This window comes from Schistocerca americana, chromosome 6 (assembly GCF_021461395.2).
Source record: "Schistocerca americana isolate TAMUIC-IGC-003095 chromosome 6, iqSchAmer2.1, whole genome shotgun sequence".
NCBI classification, from domain to species: Eukaryota; Metazoa; Arthropoda; class Insecta; order Orthoptera; family Acrididae; genus Schistocerca; species Schistocerca americana.
This window is the reverse complement of record NC_060124.1, coordinates 57,301,936-57,319,228: the sequence shown is the minus strand read 5'-3', so window position 1 is coordinate 57,319,228 and position 17,293 is coordinate 57,301,936. Positions and strand designations below refer to the sequence as shown.

Below are 17,293 nucleotides of genomic sequence, written 5' to 3'. Positions count from 1 at the left end.
CGTCTGTGTTACGAGAGTTGCAGGTTGCTAATCTTTCCTGACGTGAGTTCTCAAAAGAAATTTTATTTCTGCGACTTTATGAAAGACGGTAACAACTAACGGAATCTGATATTTTCCGTGTGTAGAAGTAATGATGAGTTGAATAGTTCATATGCTGCTCAGTGGCAGATGGAACTTCCTATCGGATATCAGTTTTTTTTTCCATTGCCAGTTAATGCCTAAATGCCGTTACAAGCAAGCTGTTAAATTCGCAGCCAAACTTTTCGAAATGAAGAAAGTAAAACTTAAAATAGAAGTACCGGTTAATGGAAATCCATAGCACGCAACAGAGAAATTCTTTGAATCGCTGACGTAAAACCGAGGTATCAGTATCTAGTGGCATTCCATTGAGGAAAGGCGTAGGTCATCAAGACACACGCTACGGCTTTTCCAATAAAGAAAGTGAAGCTGCCATCCGATGAAACCTGCGATTTTTCCTCACTGATTTCTGTTCCATGAATTTCGCCCATTACGAAAAAGGAGACAGCTTCTACAACAGAAAACAATATACATTTAGCTGTCGCTGTAATATCTGTGGTAAGAGACCATGACATTTATGACATATGCATTTGTGATCCACTGCTTACAATCACTTTGTTGTATGTTTCAATACAACACACTGCGTCGCAGTACGAGCGCTATGTGTTCGTCAACAGGCATGTCTCTATACACGATACATATAATGTAACAACAAAGTTTATGCAATCTAAAGTCAGATTATAGGATACAACGTTCTCTGTTCTGATGAATACAAGGCTGAAGGGAAGACGGCACTAGAGATGGCAAGGTGACGGAGTACAGCACCTTGTTGTTGTTGTTGTTGTTGTTGCTGTTGCTGATGCTGGTGGTGGTGGTGGTGGTGGTGGTGGTGGTGGTGGTAGTGGTGGTGGTGTTCTTTTGTAGAGCCCAAAAATTCTGCGTATCGTCGCTTCTCCAGTTGCACAAGAAAGTCTGTGTGGAATACATCAAAACAACAGGCATGTGATGTTTTACTTTAGTTACTTCGATGGAACAATCGTGTTAAGTACTCTCAGCATGTCAGATACGTCACATACTATTTAGGGGTGTCAGGCATTCATTTATGACTTACTTCTTGTTCAAACCACTACATTACATCGCTGTGCCACACTAGACTGCAATACTCGAAAGACGTGTGGTACCTACTTGCATGAACTTGATTTGCATCGCATGAACAAGATGGTGAAATACGAAAAGAAACGATGTCTTATGCATTGACATCCTGGAAGCTACGGGATAAAGGCCAGGGAAAAGAAAAATTGAAGATTTTTACCGTAGAAAATATTATGCTTAGTTTGAAACTTTCAAAGGCGGAAGTAATGTTATGAGGATGGGGTGTAAATTGAGCCTGGATAGCTCAGTCAGTAAGGGCATTGCCCACGAAAGGCGAGGTGCCGGTTTAGAGGCGGGGTCCAGCACACAATTTTAAGCTACCAGGAAGTTTCATTTTCACATTATTACGAAGGGCGTTCAATAAGTAATGCAACACATTTTTTCTCAGCCAATTTCGGATAAAAATGCGGAATTTGTTGTTGACTTCGTGGAATACTCCCGATTCAGCCTCTATAGCTTGATGAAGTTCCGACAGGTGACGGTGGTGTATGTAGCCGCTATACAGCGGAGGTGCTTTTCAAGCGGAGAGCTGTCATTAAGCTTCTTTTGACGGAAAACCGGGGCATCGCAGATAATCGTAGGCGCTTGTAGACTGCACGGAGACCTGGCGGTGAACAAAAGCACGGTGAGTCTTTGGGCGAGACGTCTGTCATCACCGCAATAAGGTCGCGCGAACCTGTGCTGCCTCTCACGTGCCGGTCGGTCGCTTACAGACTGAATCCTGCAGTGTTCGACACTCGCATTCGAAGTGATCGACGGATTACAATAAAACACCACGCTGTGCAACTAGGCGTCTCTGTTAAAGGCGTGTGCCTGTTGACTATCTTGCCGCCTGACAGAAGACCATAAAAAGCTTCCATCTGTTTGGCCCAATGAAGGATGAACTAAAAATGTGTATGATATCTTATGGGACTTAACTGCTAAGGTCATCAGTCCCTAAGCTTACACACTACTTAATCCAAATTATCCTAAGGACAAACACACACACACACCCACGCCCGTAGGAGGACTCGAACCTCCGCCGAGGCCTGCCGCACAGTACATGACTGCAGCGCCTCAGACAACTCGGCTAATCCCGCGCGGCAAGGATGAACTCTGCGGGTGGAGGTTATTACTGATGCAGCAAGACATTGCCTCCGACGTTGATCTGTAGAGTGGTATCATCCGGGCGTAAAGGCCGTCCAAGTACGATGGCGTAAGGCCATCACATTGAACAGAGATTATGTTGAAAAATAGTTTTTTTTTTACCCAATTAAGTGGGGAATGATATGGTCTATTGGAATCCTAAATAAAATCAGCCTGCTGTCAGAAAAAAATGTGATGCATCTCTTACTGAATGCCCCTCATACTACTGCTGAACTGATTCTCGTACATCCCGTACAGCCTCCACACGAGATCGTAACGAGTGATTTAAAAAAAAAAAAAAAAAATATTTATTCATCAAAACCAATATCATACAAAGTAACAGACCACCAAGACATTAGTGGGTGGAAGTAACATACAGAATTCATAATTTTCAAGCAGCATTTACCAAGACTTTTTCCACTTATTGCTAGTATTAACTACAGGATGGAAGGTTAACTACTCTATGGGTATTCCTACTATTTGACGTACTGTTAACCTACTATGCTATCTACTCTACCCTACTCTACTAAACTACATCCTGCAGCGTTACATGTGTGCCAGCAAAAATACAAACCTACTATTTCTTGGCCATGCCCACCGAGCTAATCCCAGTGGGGGTGCCCCTGGCACTGGGCTGGCCTTAATGAAAATCGCTGCAGGTCTTTTGAGAATGGCCTACAATCTATTTCCTACTAGTAATTTTAACTACTGAGTCACAATCGGTGTGCTGTATCTATAGTCTGTAAGTTCGCGCCCTCCCCCTAGTCCTGGACGCGACGGATCCCGATCGTCACGGCGGTCGGCCAGTACGCATCCTGCCGTAACGAGTGATTTAGGTCACTGTCACCACGGTGAAGAGGCCAGAGATTGGAATAAATGTTACAGCGCGGAGTGTAAGGTCGCAGTAAGCAGGTTGCCGGTGACTTTGCTTCTGGAGAAGGCCAGCACAAGACTGCACGTAAAGCCCTTTGTGGAGGCGATGGCCAGAGAGGCAGGGTGTGTCCCCCCCGATGCGGAGGCGACTGTACGGCGGATAATCCCGGGGGTGGCCGCCACAGCCCCTCGTGACGCACCCCAGCGCCGCCCCCACTGGCTGTAGCTGCTACCCACCCATCCACACACACACACACACACACACACACACACACACACAAGCCGCTACGCCTGCCGCCGCTGGCCCCATTGTCATGCAAACGAACTCACTTATTCATAAATTGATTCCGTCAGCTTACGCGGGCGCGCCCGGATGGCTCCTTAATTAGGTGCCGGCCCGCGGCTGGCGGCCCGTCTGCTTTTATCTAATTGTGTGGATAAATTTAGAGGTCGCCATCCTCCGTGGGACACGGCGACTCAGAAGTGGTGTGTGTTGCGATGCGCGAATAGCTTGCAAGCGCCGCGTTACAAAAGCACCCGTTGTAGGCTCGTGCGCGGGGTTGTGGGACCGATTCAACTGAACTGCTCTGTTCGGCGGTGTGTACGTGTGTATACACTCAGATCGCTTGCTGGTCGAAACATTAGAAAGTTTTACCCCACGTTGCTATGACACACGCAGAGGACCCGGAGTGAAGATCCCGTTGTACCTGTCCCACCAAAAAATTATTTCTCTATTTTAATATATTCCATCTGAAACGTCCACTTAGAAAAATTAATGAATGACTGTGCTGATAAACCTCTTACATTATTTGCTTTTCAAACAGCTAAGCAAAACTGAACGTACTCAGACATTACTCTCTTTACTTACTCTGATCAACACTAAACTGACACACAATATTTTTAGCGCAACGCAATCTGACTTTCAAAAATCCCTACAAAAGAATGGCCCTGATTAACATTAACCTATACCTTTCATGTATCACGTACCTCACAAAAATCTTCGTTACTCGAACTATTGTAATACAGCGAGCGCCAATACTGCCAGCTAAATAAAAGATTCAAACTACTGAAGGCACTAACTACTGATAGGCATAATTAGCAAATGAAAGATTTTGATAGAGAACAAACAATGTATTTACCCTAATAGTGTTCAAAAGTCATAATATATATATCAGTCCATGATATCCAATATTACAAATTTACTCTTTCTGATGGACACACGTCCATATCGTCCGCTCTCAAAATTCCGCCATCTCTCCCCCCACATCCACCGCTGCTGGCGGCTCACCTCCAACTGCACAACGCTGCGCGTTGTTACAGCCAACAGCCCAACACTACAATAGTGAATATTACAACAATGCCATCCACCCACAGACTGTACACAGCACAGCCAGTGATTTTCATACAGTGCGCTACGTGGCGTTACCAATATAAAAACCTAAACAGTCTACTTACACATCTTAATTTCCGGGCTTCTGTGCTTCGTATTGGACCTTGTGATTATTTTCTCTGATATGCCTAGTTTAATATATAGGGTTTAACAGGTTTAAGTACAAATCTTCCTACTGGTGACCAAGGACGGTGAGGCGCTTCACTCCGGTACCGCGCTGCTGCTACGGTCGCGGGTTCGAATCCTGCCTCGGGCATGAATGTGTGTGATGTCCTTAGGTTAGTTAGGTTTAAGTAGTTCTGTTTAGGGGACTGATGACCTAAGATGTTAAGTCCCATAATGCTTGGAGCCATTTGAACCATTTTTTGAACTTAGGTCGGTGTAGTGAACAACATTACAACAGTGTTTACGTAACATCCAGACCAATATTATAGATGTTACAAGTCGTATGCCCTTAGGCTGGTTAGTGACTCCAAGTACATGTGGCAACAGTAAGCCATGTATGCTTATTTTGTCCTGAGCAGCAGGTCAGGTGTTGAACTGAGGACGTGTGGACACTAAACATTTAGTCTATACTTTCAGCCGTCGTTCACTTCGCGGCCCAGGTACGGCCAAGCAGAAAACATCAGGTCGTAAAATTTATGGCGTGTTTGTGAGAAGACTGTTCGATGCAGAAAAAAAGCGACCGACACACTGATGTGTACCACAACAGGGTGTCCGAAAATTCCTGTTACAGACGTTTAGGACTTGTAGAGAGGAATCAGTACACAATATTTCGGGAAACGTACCGTTTCCGTTCTACGACTGCGTCAGTTCAGTCGTTTAACTCATTTCTGATGTTTAACTCAATTGAGATGTTTAACTCATGTTTCTGCTCAAGGAATTAGGAGTGATGCATTACAAAATATTAGGTAACAATTCGAAAGGAGAGATTACGAAACACTCGTTTATCACTTGCGCAAATTTGTTTGTATTAACTCTTAAACATTAAGTGTTTGCATTAATCCAAAACAAAACAGAACCCAGCGTATTGTACGTACGTACAACAGCGGCTCGATGTGGCGACCACCAACGCTATTACACACATTGTACACACTCTACATCCTACCTGGTGTCTTGACAGTTTTTAGTGCAGCGGCCAGAACTCGTGCCGGCAGATCTTCCGCTGCCTCTACAGGAGTCTCGTATATTAAATTTTGCATACGACCCCACAACAAGTAGTCCACAGGAGTAGCACACGTCATCCTTTCTACCCTACTGCCTACTAGGCAAGCAACTGGCTTTTCTCTTTTGCTCAGCAGACGTGGACGCGCTACACCTCTGAATTGAAACCGTCGTAGAACGGGAATGGTACTTTTCCAGACATGAATTCCTATTCGAAATATTAAGTACTCACTCTCCTCCTAGAAGTTTGCAACGGGAATTTCCAAACACCCTGCATAAAAATGTCTGCTCTTTACCCGTTACACCTTGTACAGTGTGGAGCCAATAGAAATGACCCGGAGACGAGAGTTCCAAGGTACAAAGAAACAAAGCAGAGAAAAGGAAATACAACTCTAACCTGACTATAGCACATGTTGAAAGTGGCCACCATTTATTTCTTGGAACTTAGGGATCCTGGTAAGGAAGCTACTAAAGGCGGATCGAATATGGACTGCTGGAATTACTGCAGTCTCATCCGAAATGGTCTGCAGCAGTTCTTGAAGTCTATGAGAGTTGTTGGGATGCACTTAAGACTTCAGGGCTCTTCATGCAAAGTAATCCCACACTGACAGATCAGGCGACCTGGATGGCCAGCTGCGGCCGCGACCAGACTGAGCTCTGCTGACAACTCCGCCAGGCGTGAAGATTATGTGAATGTGCTCCAAGGAAGCGAAGGTGGATCATGTAGCGGGCGTACACGTGGTGCGCGCCACGGGGTGTGTTATATGCATACATTTGCGTCCAATCGTACTCTCTCATCCGGGCCACTTTTATTTGCCCCACCTCCTATAATTCAGTGCTACGTATTCGCTTTCTTAGAGATTCTTAGCTTCTCTGCAGAGATAATCATCCAAGGCAAGAGTTTAACGTCCCGTCGACGACGAGGTCATTAGGAACAGATTACAAACTCAGTCTTTGAATGGAAATTGGCCATGTCCGTTCCATAAGAACGATACTTGTATTTGCCTTAAGCCATTTTAGTATACCGTACATAATCTAACAGGGAAACCACACTGCAAACAGAATTTTGTATTTTTACGTATTTTCCGTATGTGAAGTTCAGAACTCAAATATCAATCCGAAAAAGACCTTTGATGCAACTCTCAAAAATTCTCGAGAATATCGACTATGAAGTTTCCCGAGCGTCTGTAACATTTTAAAACAAGGTCATTTATTTGCCAGGCAGTGTGGCTTTGTGGTATTGTCTCGCCTGCTGTGTGACTGGTGCGCATTCGAGTCCTGGCCCTGATAAACTTTTAGACAGATCTCTGTTTTCTACGGTCATTTCTGTGAAGGATAAAATATATGAAGCTGAATAGAAATTTAATTTGTAATGTTTTCTTTAATTTAAACGATATTTGTTAATCTTTTATAAAAGATCGACAATAATTTATATTTGCAGTCATAACTGAATTTTTGTGTGTGTTATGTAATTAGAAATAATATACGCATTTTCACCAAACGATAATTGGGCATGTATCATTTGGCATATATCTGATGAATTTTATATTTAAATAACCTAATTATTCGAACCAAATGGAAGATAAACGAAAAAAAAATTATGACTGAAACGAGACTTGAACAGCAGTTACCTGTTCTCTTGTCGGGGCTACCAACTTCTTTTCTATCTTTTTTGTTTTGTGCTTCAAGGAATAGAACATGCAGTTTTCTTCAAAATGTTTAGTTAGCTAGGAATCGAACAGAGGCCACCCACGTAGTATACACAAGCACTCTACCACAGAGCTATGCTGTCTGTCGAAAGACTGATCTTACTTTATGGCATACAAGATATTTGGAAAATTTCAAATTCGATTTTCTTGACAATCCTTGAGAGTAGCATTGACATGCTGACACTGGATAAAATAATTTTGGGTATTGAAGTGCGTCATTGTAAACTGCTAACATAGCTAAATAGTCGAAGTTCCGACCGACTTGCTGCGGTCCTGTTCACGGTGGTTGACTGCTGTATACTGGTGAATGTCTTCTTTTATTTACTGCTATTTTGTGTTATTTGGTGGCTACCGACGTCACATATCTGAGATGTCATCGAACAATTTGAAGAAGTTGAGCTACTCTGGTAGTTGATTGAAAGGCAACTCTAATAGGTGACTGACAGAAGATAGCGTGTCGTCTGACTGTTGCCTATGCCACTCTAGTAAGTGACTGGTAGGCAATCTCTTCGGGTAATTGGAAGGCAACAGCACACCGGCAGCTTGCAACCAAGAAGTAGTGTTTTCTAGATAACCACAAAAGACAGTATAAAGAGAAAGACATTCACCAGCATACAGCAGTGAACCGCGCTTAAGAGGGCCGCAGCAAGTCGGTCCAGACATCGGCAACTTAGTTTTCTAGTAGTTTACAGTGACGCAGCCCAATGCGCAAAATAATTTTACCAAATGACACCGGCCGTGGAAGGCTACGAACTCATATTCTTAGGCTGATTGATGTATGAGTTTTGAACGTCACGTAGTATAAATATAAAGAATTACAAAAATTCTACTGCCGTGTGATATCCGTGTATGCAACGAAGGCCAGAGAGGGGATCTGTGTGTAACCACTGCGGCACATTGCTCCGACCCTACACCGGTGTATCGAAAGCAGTAGACCATACACAGAGACAGGATTCCTCACGCAAAATCAGAATAGGTCTGCAACTACTTAGTTTCCGAGTGACGAGGCACTAAAATAAAGTACACCGCCTGAAATAGCACAAATCTGTTTTTGATTATCAGTATAGTGAACTAAGTAAGTTACTCCTGTTCTTTTGTCATACTTTGTTAGTGCTGCAGTCATATAGTATTACTGTAGAGATTCGTGGGACTAAATGTATTATATGAGGGGGCATTTCAACTGACGGTGTATTCAGGATGTACATTTTCAGGTAACAGGAATTTAATAAAAGAACGGGAGATTTACAATGTGCCACCTCTGTGCTGCAGGACGGCATGGGTCGCGAGCGGCAGCTGTTCAAGAAGGTGGCCGTGGTGGAGAACTTCTTCGACATCATCTTCAGCGTGCACGTCGAGATGGAGGGACGGGCTGGCAAGCACGCGGGACAGAAACGCACCTATCGCGCGGTGAGTGCTGCTCTGCTGTGCTTTCCGTCGCTTCACACTTGTAAAACTGCACTCCGCCTGGAAACCACTGCACCAATTTACACAGCACTCACTGTGCTGCAGGCGCAGCAGTACTGTTGCCCTTGGGTCACTGATGTGGAGCAGCAGTAGTGTTGCATGAGAACTCATTCGTGTGTGCAGACGAAATCCATACGCAGTTAACAATCTGCAATGCGCGAGACGAACAGTGCTACGTATTGCACCACTGATTAGCAGGGAAACGGTCGTAAGGGACTCGAATCACTTCTCTGCAGTACTCTTATTCGTGTCCTTTCCATTCTCCAGGTAGCCCATTCCCGACGTTATTAAATCTGTAGACTGAGCACGCTGCGAAGGAAACCAAGGAGAAATTTGGGAAGTAAATTAAGCTTCAGTAAAAAGATATAAAATCTTGAGGTTTTACGCGTAACATTGTAATTATGTCAGAGACTGCAAAATAATTGGAAAAGGCACTTGAACACAATGTATAGTGTCCTGAAAAGAGGGTACAAGATGACCAACAAAAGTAAAGCAAAGCTTACTGAATTTAGTCAGATTAAATCAGGGGAAGCTGAGGATATCGTAGAACGTGTTACACTAAAAGCTTTGTTATTTCAGCATCAAAATAACTGACGATAATCGACGTAGAGACAATATAAAATGCGGATTGGCGATAGCAAGAAAAGTATTCATCGAAAAGAGAAATTTGTTGACGTCGAATAAAAATTTATGTTTTAATTTTCCTTCGATATTCGTCGCAGTTGCAGTAACAGTCATATCTTTGCGGTGACTAGTTCGGACCATCACCTCCATTTTCAAACCATGGCATATAAAGATTTTACGGTGTTAACAAAGGCAAAATTAGATTGTACGTCCATGATTGCACATGCAAGTTGGACGTTACACAAAGCATTACAAAAATTTTTCACCAGTGCTGTACAGGTTTTTACTTAACTTACGCGTAAGTGTAATCATACAGTTTCCACCAATGTACATGCGAGTAACCAAATATTTATTCCTTCTCACCAGTAATCATTACATAGATACAACATGATAAACTTCGGATAAGTATACATCGTGAATTCTTTCCATTCGAACGCAACAAACTGAAACACTGCACTACGATAGAGGTCGCTAGCTGTGATAATCAGAGTCATATATTACTGAAACATCAGGCTCTTTTAATTTGTGATAACAGACCACTCTTAACAGCACTAACCTTCGTTACAATTGTTACAGTTAATTACAGTCATTTACATTTCTTTTACATATGTAACTGTGACACATACGCTTTATAATAAGACGAAATCAGGGTCGCAATATGGCGTGCCCAAAACCTAGCACCTGTCAATCATGACAGACATACCAAGTTGCAATTATAAAATTGAATTTTTTTCCTTTATAAATTTTATTAAAATAATCTTCAAGCGTAAATTGGTAAGACTGACACAATTAAATAATAACTTTTCATACATGTGGTAAGTACCTGGTTGACCGATAGTCCATTCTTTATTTATACATTAGATTACTAACGCTTTTCATTTGCATGGCTGGTAGTCCATACAGTATTTGTACATTAAATTAATAAAGGCTCTCATCTGAGATGTACTTTGAGTACAGGGAAAATAAAGGTTTAATACCCCAGGTTGCTGGTCCTATCCTCCATCAGCATGATGGAACTTTGTAAAAATTTAAGTGTTAATATGTCTTTTCTGAAGGTATTTGACTGGAGTGTAGCCTACTGCGGAATAGAAACGTGGACAATAAACAGTTCACACAAGAAGAGACTAGAACCTTTTGAAATATGATGACGGAGAAGAATTCTGAAGATTAGATGCTGAAGATCGGAGAGATTCTGAATCGAATTTGAGAACAGTTGGTGGAACGACTTAACTGAAAGAAGTTTATGGAACACATTCTGAGACGTAAAGGAGGGAACTGGGCAGGATGGTGGGAGGATTTGTAGCGGGAGACCTAGGATTGACTTTTTTTTTTGCGTCATCAGTTCTGACTGGTTTGATGAGGTCCGCCACGAATTCCTCTCCTGTGCCAACCTCTTCATCGCAGAGTAGCACTTGCAACCTACGACCTCAGTTATTTGTTGGTTGTATTCCAATCTCTCACTTTCTCTACAGTTTCTGACCTCTACAGCTCCCTGTAGTACCGTGGAATTCATTCCCTGATATCTTAACAGATGTCCTATCATCCTGTCCCTCATCCTTGTCAGTGTTTTCCAAATACTCCTTCCCTCTCCGGTTCTGCGCAAAACCACGTTCTTCCTTACCTTACCAGTCCACCTAATTTTCAAAATTCATCCGTAGCACCGCGCCTCAGATACTGCGATTCTCTTCCGTTCCCGTTTTCCAACAGTCCATGTTTCACTACCATACAAGCTGTGCTCCAAACGTACATTCTCGGAAATTTCTACCTCAAATTAAGGTCTATGTTTGATGGTAGCAGACTTCTCTTGGCCAGGAAAGCCCTGCTTTTGATGTCCTCCTTGCTCCGCCCGTCATTGGTTATTTTGCTACCTAGGTAGCAGAATTCCTTAATTTCATTTACTTCGTGACCATCGATCCCGATGTTAAGTTTCTCGCTGTTCTCAATTCTGCTACTTTACTTTCATCTTTCTTCAGTTTACTCTCAATCCATGTTCTGTACGCATTATAGATCGTTCATTCCATTCAGCGTATCATGTAATTCATCTTCACTTCGACTCAGTACAGCAATGTCATCAGCGAATTGCATCACTGATATCCTTTCGCCTTAAATTTTAATTCTAGTCCCGAATCTTTCTTTAATTTCTATCATGCTTCTTCGATGTACGGAAAGGCTCCCAGCATTCGTTCTTGGTCGTCCACTCTTGCTATTCCCTCTTGGCTCTTGTACATATTGCATATTCCCCGTGTCTCCCTGTAGCTTACCCCTATTTTTCTCAGAACATCTTGCACCATTTTACATTGTGGAACGCTTTTTCGAGGTCGACAGATCCCACGAACTTGTCTTGATTTGTCTTGAGTCTTGCTTCCATTATCAACCGCAACGTCAGAATTGTCTCTCTGGTGTCTTACCTTTCCTAAACCCAAACTGATCGTCACATAGCAGTAAGTAAATTAAAATGGATGTAACTTGCACATGACATAGAGCAGACTAGTGCTGAGACTTACATCGACGACTTTGACTACGGAGGTGGCATATTCATTAGTAGGAGAGTGACATGTTTTTTTTTTAATCAGTGAATCCACATCATCATGTGCGTATGACCCACTCCACCCAGCACACCATCCCTTCTCCCCATTCTTACAAATGATTAATTTTAAAAATTGTTTAAAAATTTTACGCATGAGTGAGAAACGTATAATTAAATGATTTCCTTTGCTAATTCGTGTTCATTGTGCTACGAGAACATTTCCTTCTGGTGTGGTCGATGTTGTAGGTGTTAGGTTCGAGATCACTGGTTTTGTTCACTTGCCTGCTCCTCCCCGTGGAGGAAGTTAATCCCAGAAGGCGTTAGCGCCTTTGAGACTTCCGAGCTAGTCTGGAAACGACGCGAGGCAAGGAGTGAGTTTCAGGTTCGCGAGTTCGCGGTCTCCGGCACTGCCTCCGCGCACGAGGGCGCTCGTGTGTGCGTGTGTGTGTGTGTGTGTGTGTGTGTGTGTGTGTGTGTGCGAGCGCGCTCGAGCGAGTCAGTGTAGACCTGGCGGCGGGCGGAGGAGAGGCGGGGGTGGGGAGACGGGGGCGGCTGTTTTCAGTCTGTTCGCGTGGGCGTGTAATGAGACGACTCGGTGAGGGACGCACAAACAAAACGGCGCCACTCAACAGGTGTGGCGGAACGCGGCGGCACAAGAGGCGCCGGCTGAGAGCGCAGTGCCGCGCCGCTCCGCTTCGACTCGGCGCGTGGCGACGCGTCTCGACTGCGGCCGCAGATCGATGTGCAGGTCGAGAGTCACGTAGCGAGGGTGGGCCGCGCGCCGGGACATGCGCCCTAATCAGGCGCGCCCGCGATGGCGTTCGGTTCGCGCCTTTTACGAGTCGCTGTGTGGCATCTGACTCACGGTCCAAAGGTTCTAGCTGGAAGCTCAACGGTTTGTTTCTGTGAATCATACTGAGAAACTGTATCTCTTTACCGTACGGATGGCAGTTTTTCAAAATGACTGTTCAGGTTAACATCGATATTATTGTTTCTTTACAACACTTATTACTGTTGATAGTCGCGCAAATGCTGGCATCGGGCTAGCGCGTGTCACATATAACGCCTGACAAAGTGGAAGATACTTGCCCGCGCAACACATATGTTTCGCAAATCACAGTATAACAAGTGCAGGCGTTTCTCACAAGTACACTGAAGGAAACGTAAAGTGTTCAGTCATGAAGAACCAATCCAGTACTTAACAAAGAACGTTACGTAACGAGTATTAAATGATTAAATTTTCATTCTATTCGGAATCGATTATCATTGTCAACATCAGTATGAGATATGACACCCCAGGGCACGAATATATCCCTATATTTGTTGTGGCATGGGAACTAAGAGCCCCCGTATGTCATCTTGAGGAATTTCTAGCCATACCTGAAACACTTGCTGGCTGGAGACTGGTATGAAAGTACACATGTGCTCTATGAGGTACAAATCTGAGAATTAGGTAGCCAGTCAAGGATCCCGGAATTCCTCAAGGCGTCTTCGGTGAAAACTGCAATGTGGGGTCTTGAATTATCAAGCTGAAATATACCATTTTCTACCCTCGTAACTCACGGTATGACAACAAGATTTACCACCCTCGCTACATTGTGGCGAGCATTCAGTCTCCCTTCAACAGTTGCCGAACTAGCCCTGTTGTCATATCAAATAGTTCCCCACACCATGATTTCAACTTCTGGAGAGGTATGGGTTTCGCAAAATTTCTGCTTCCTGTGACGTTTTACCAGGTCTTCTACGGTCACGTTAGTGTCGATTTGACTTCCATAAATAGAAGCGAAGCTTATCGTTGAACACCACATAATGCCACTCAAAATCCGAGCTCTTCACCATGCAAGATGCTCTACCCAGCTTGCAGTAATCGGTTGCAGATGTTTCGTGGTGACACACTGCCTGTAACCTTTGCCCTGATTTCCGCTGTGGTCATGCGTCTATTTGTCAGAGCCGCTCCAACAATCATGTGATCTTCTCGTTGTAGTCCTTCTAGAGGATCTACACCACAATGTTGTGCTGAGTCCATTTTGTCACCACTCATATGAAGTCAGTGCATTACAGCCAACTGTCCTCATGCAGTGTGTCGGTATGATTGTCTTCTGTTCCTCATGCCACTGAGTCGGCCTTTCTCATAGTCCTAAAGAAGACGATAAGCTGAACTTCCACGTCCTCTGGGCAAGCTGTAATGCGATCTTCACATGACAACTTTCAGTGACGTTAGACACACCCAGTAGCCTTCAGATGCTCACTGGAGTATCAGTTTGGTATGGGTGCGGTCAAAGGCTGATGGCACAACACTTCCCATTTCCATCAACATATAAATTAGAGTTTCCATATGGTAAAATGTTTCAGATGAACACGTTGTTAAAGAAAGGACCTTGTATACCTGCTTCATTTCATCGTCCGTTCAGAAATGTATGTCACTAAAAGCTAACAATGCGAAGATTTGTGTTCTCACGATGATTATTAAAATACTTTTATTAAGTTTCTTGAGCTCTGCTTTTTTTTTTTAACAATTTTGCAAAGTGATGATCGGTGTCGTTTATTAGCTGATGAGGAGAAAGCGTAGATGAACGAACGGCCATGAGATTATTTTTGGTGTCTTAGATTGTTTGTAAACCTGCTAAGACCGCTAAAGAAACTTAACGTCATTAACTTTTTCTTAGTTAAATTGCCTGTTCAGTTTTGTAAGTTCAAGCGTACTCGTTACTTGAGATGATCGACATATTCCAATTTTTCTGAGTTGCAATCGAAATTACGTGAATGTCAAAACAAGAAAAGGTAGTTGTAGACCGAAACAGCGTAACTGAATATAGGTAAATAAGGCTTGTACACAAAATATATTTGATGTAAATACGGCTCGAAAGCAACCTGTGTCCACAAATTGTCCAGAAGTTTTCCATTTTGGCAGATTAGTTTTACGTGACTGTGTTTTAATAATGGAGATATCTATGTACCACAACCTGTGAAAATGTTTAAGAATAATAATCTTATCAAATGGCTCTGAGCACTATGGGACTTAACATCTATGGTCATCAGTCCCCTAATCTTATCACATTAATTTATGCAGGGCGTGTTTCGAGCCGCTTGACCACATCAAAAGGCATGAAATCCTATAAATCAGTTAAACATGATTTGTGCTGTTAATACTAATGGTCTAGGGGTAGCATCTTTGACTAGTAATCAAAACGTCGTAGGTACCGGGTTCAGTTCCAGTTACTGCTTAAATCATAAATAAAAAACATAAACATTGACGACCGAAGACTTCTAGCCTACAGAGTCAGACTCGTTCTGCCGACGACCTTGCCAAAGAGGGCGGAGGAACGAACAGAGGTTCCGGCACTCTTTTGCCCTCGAGATAGGAAACTGGACCCAAAATACGGCAGAATTATCAATGATCAACGGCATGAGGATGCAAGAGGCATTGAGAACCACTGCATTAAAGACAGATAATGTGTATGTATATGGACATATACCTTGTAATTGAAACAGAGTCATAATGATCTCTCCAGTGACAAATGGTTCCAGATCAGTGCCTGAGCCAGAAGTCCGGACGTGGGGGAGGGGTGCGGGGGAGGATTGCCAATGGGAAAGTAACCATGAGAAAATATCCAATAATCAACGAAAGGGTACCATTCTACGGATGGGAGAGTGGACTGTCAGGAGTCTGAATGTGGTGGGGAAGATAGGAACTCTGAAACGTGAAATAAATAGGGTCATTGTAGATATAATGGGAGTCAGTCAAGTGAAATGGAAAGAAGATAAGGTTTGCTGGTTTGACAAATATAGAGTAATATCAACAGCTGCACGAAGTGGTGTAAAGGGGACAGAATCCGTTACGAGTAGGAAGGCACGTCAGAGAATGAGCTACTTTGAACAGTTCAAAATTATGGTTTCTCTCATCAGAATCGACAGCAAACCAACGCCAACAACACTGATTCAGGTGCACACGCCCGCGTTACATAAGAGGTTTTTGAATGAGTAACTCAGTATGTAAAAGAAATAGTAATATGTTCTTGGGGCATTGGAACATGGTCGTAGGAGGAGAAACTGAAGACGGCATTACGGGAGAATGTGATCTTGATAGTTGGAATGAGGGAAGAGAAAGGTTACTAGAGTACTGCAAGGAACTTTGGCTGGTATTAGCGAACGCACAGTTCAAAAATCATAATAGGAGGTATATTTGGAAAAGGCCTGAAGGCACGGGAAGACACCAGCTGGATTGCATCGATGTCAGGCAGAGATTTCGAAATCAGATATAGGATAGTAAGACGTGCCCAGGAGCAAAGATAGACTGAATTTAATAATGATGAAGAATAGGTTGAAGTTCAAGAGAATCTTACGGAGGAATCAGTATGGAAGGAAGTAGGATACTGAAGTACTGAGGAATGATGGTGTGCTTTTGAAGTTCTGTAAAACTGTAGATTCTGTGATAATTAATACCACAGGAAGCAGTTCAGGTGAACAGAAGTGACATATGTAAAGAGGTAAATCACAGACGTTGAATAGACGAAGGTAGGTACCTGCTAAGAAACAGTGGGTGACAAGAAATATTTCAACTGATCAACGAAGTAAAGTACAAAATTACTCTGAAAAAGACACGAATACAGCAGTGTAAGTCACTTAGGAATATAATGAATAGGAACTACAGGAAACCCAAGCAAAATAGCTGCAAAAAATGTGAAGAAATCGAAAAAATATGTTGTCAGAAGGACAGATTCAGCAAACAGAAAAGGAGGACAATCTTCAGCGAATTTAAAAGGAACAGTGGCAACATTAAGACCGTAGGAGCAATTCACCCGGTAAACGTAGAGGAGATAGCGGATTGTTGGAAAAAATACATTAGAGGCGTCTACTGGACGATGTGATAAAAGAAGGAATAAAAGTTGATTTGGAAGATATAGGGGATCCGCCATTACATTCAAATTTTGATAGTGCTTACGAAGACTTGTGAGCAATTAAGGCAGAGGGCGTGTATAGTATTGCTTCGAAATTTTTAAAACCAATGGGGAAGTGGCAATCAAACCACTATTCAAGTTGGTGTGAATAATCTCTGAGGCTGCAGACATACTATCAGACTTTCGGAAAAAAAATGATCCACGTTAATTAGAAGATACCGAGGCCACGTAAGTGCGATAATGATCGCTCGACAAATCTACCAGATCATGCATCGAAGTTGCTGACAAGCATAATAAACGAACAAATGGAAAAGCAGACTGGGACTCTCTTAAGTGTCGATCAGTTCGG

General features: G+C 43.1%; 1 protein-coding gene across 1 annotated transcript in view; it reads left to right on the top strand.

Moving 5' to 3' along the window:
* LOC124619955 overlaps positions 1 to 17,293 on the top strand; it is a 615,134-nt gene that overhangs the window by 488,983 nt on the left and 108,858 nt on the right. The window contains exon 2 of the mRNA XM_047146618.1: positions 8,701 to 8,838. Coding sequence (XP_047002574.1) covers positions 8,701 to 8,838 — 138 coding nt within the window. The remainder of the gene's footprint in view (positions 1 to 8,700; positions 8,839 to 17,293) is intronic.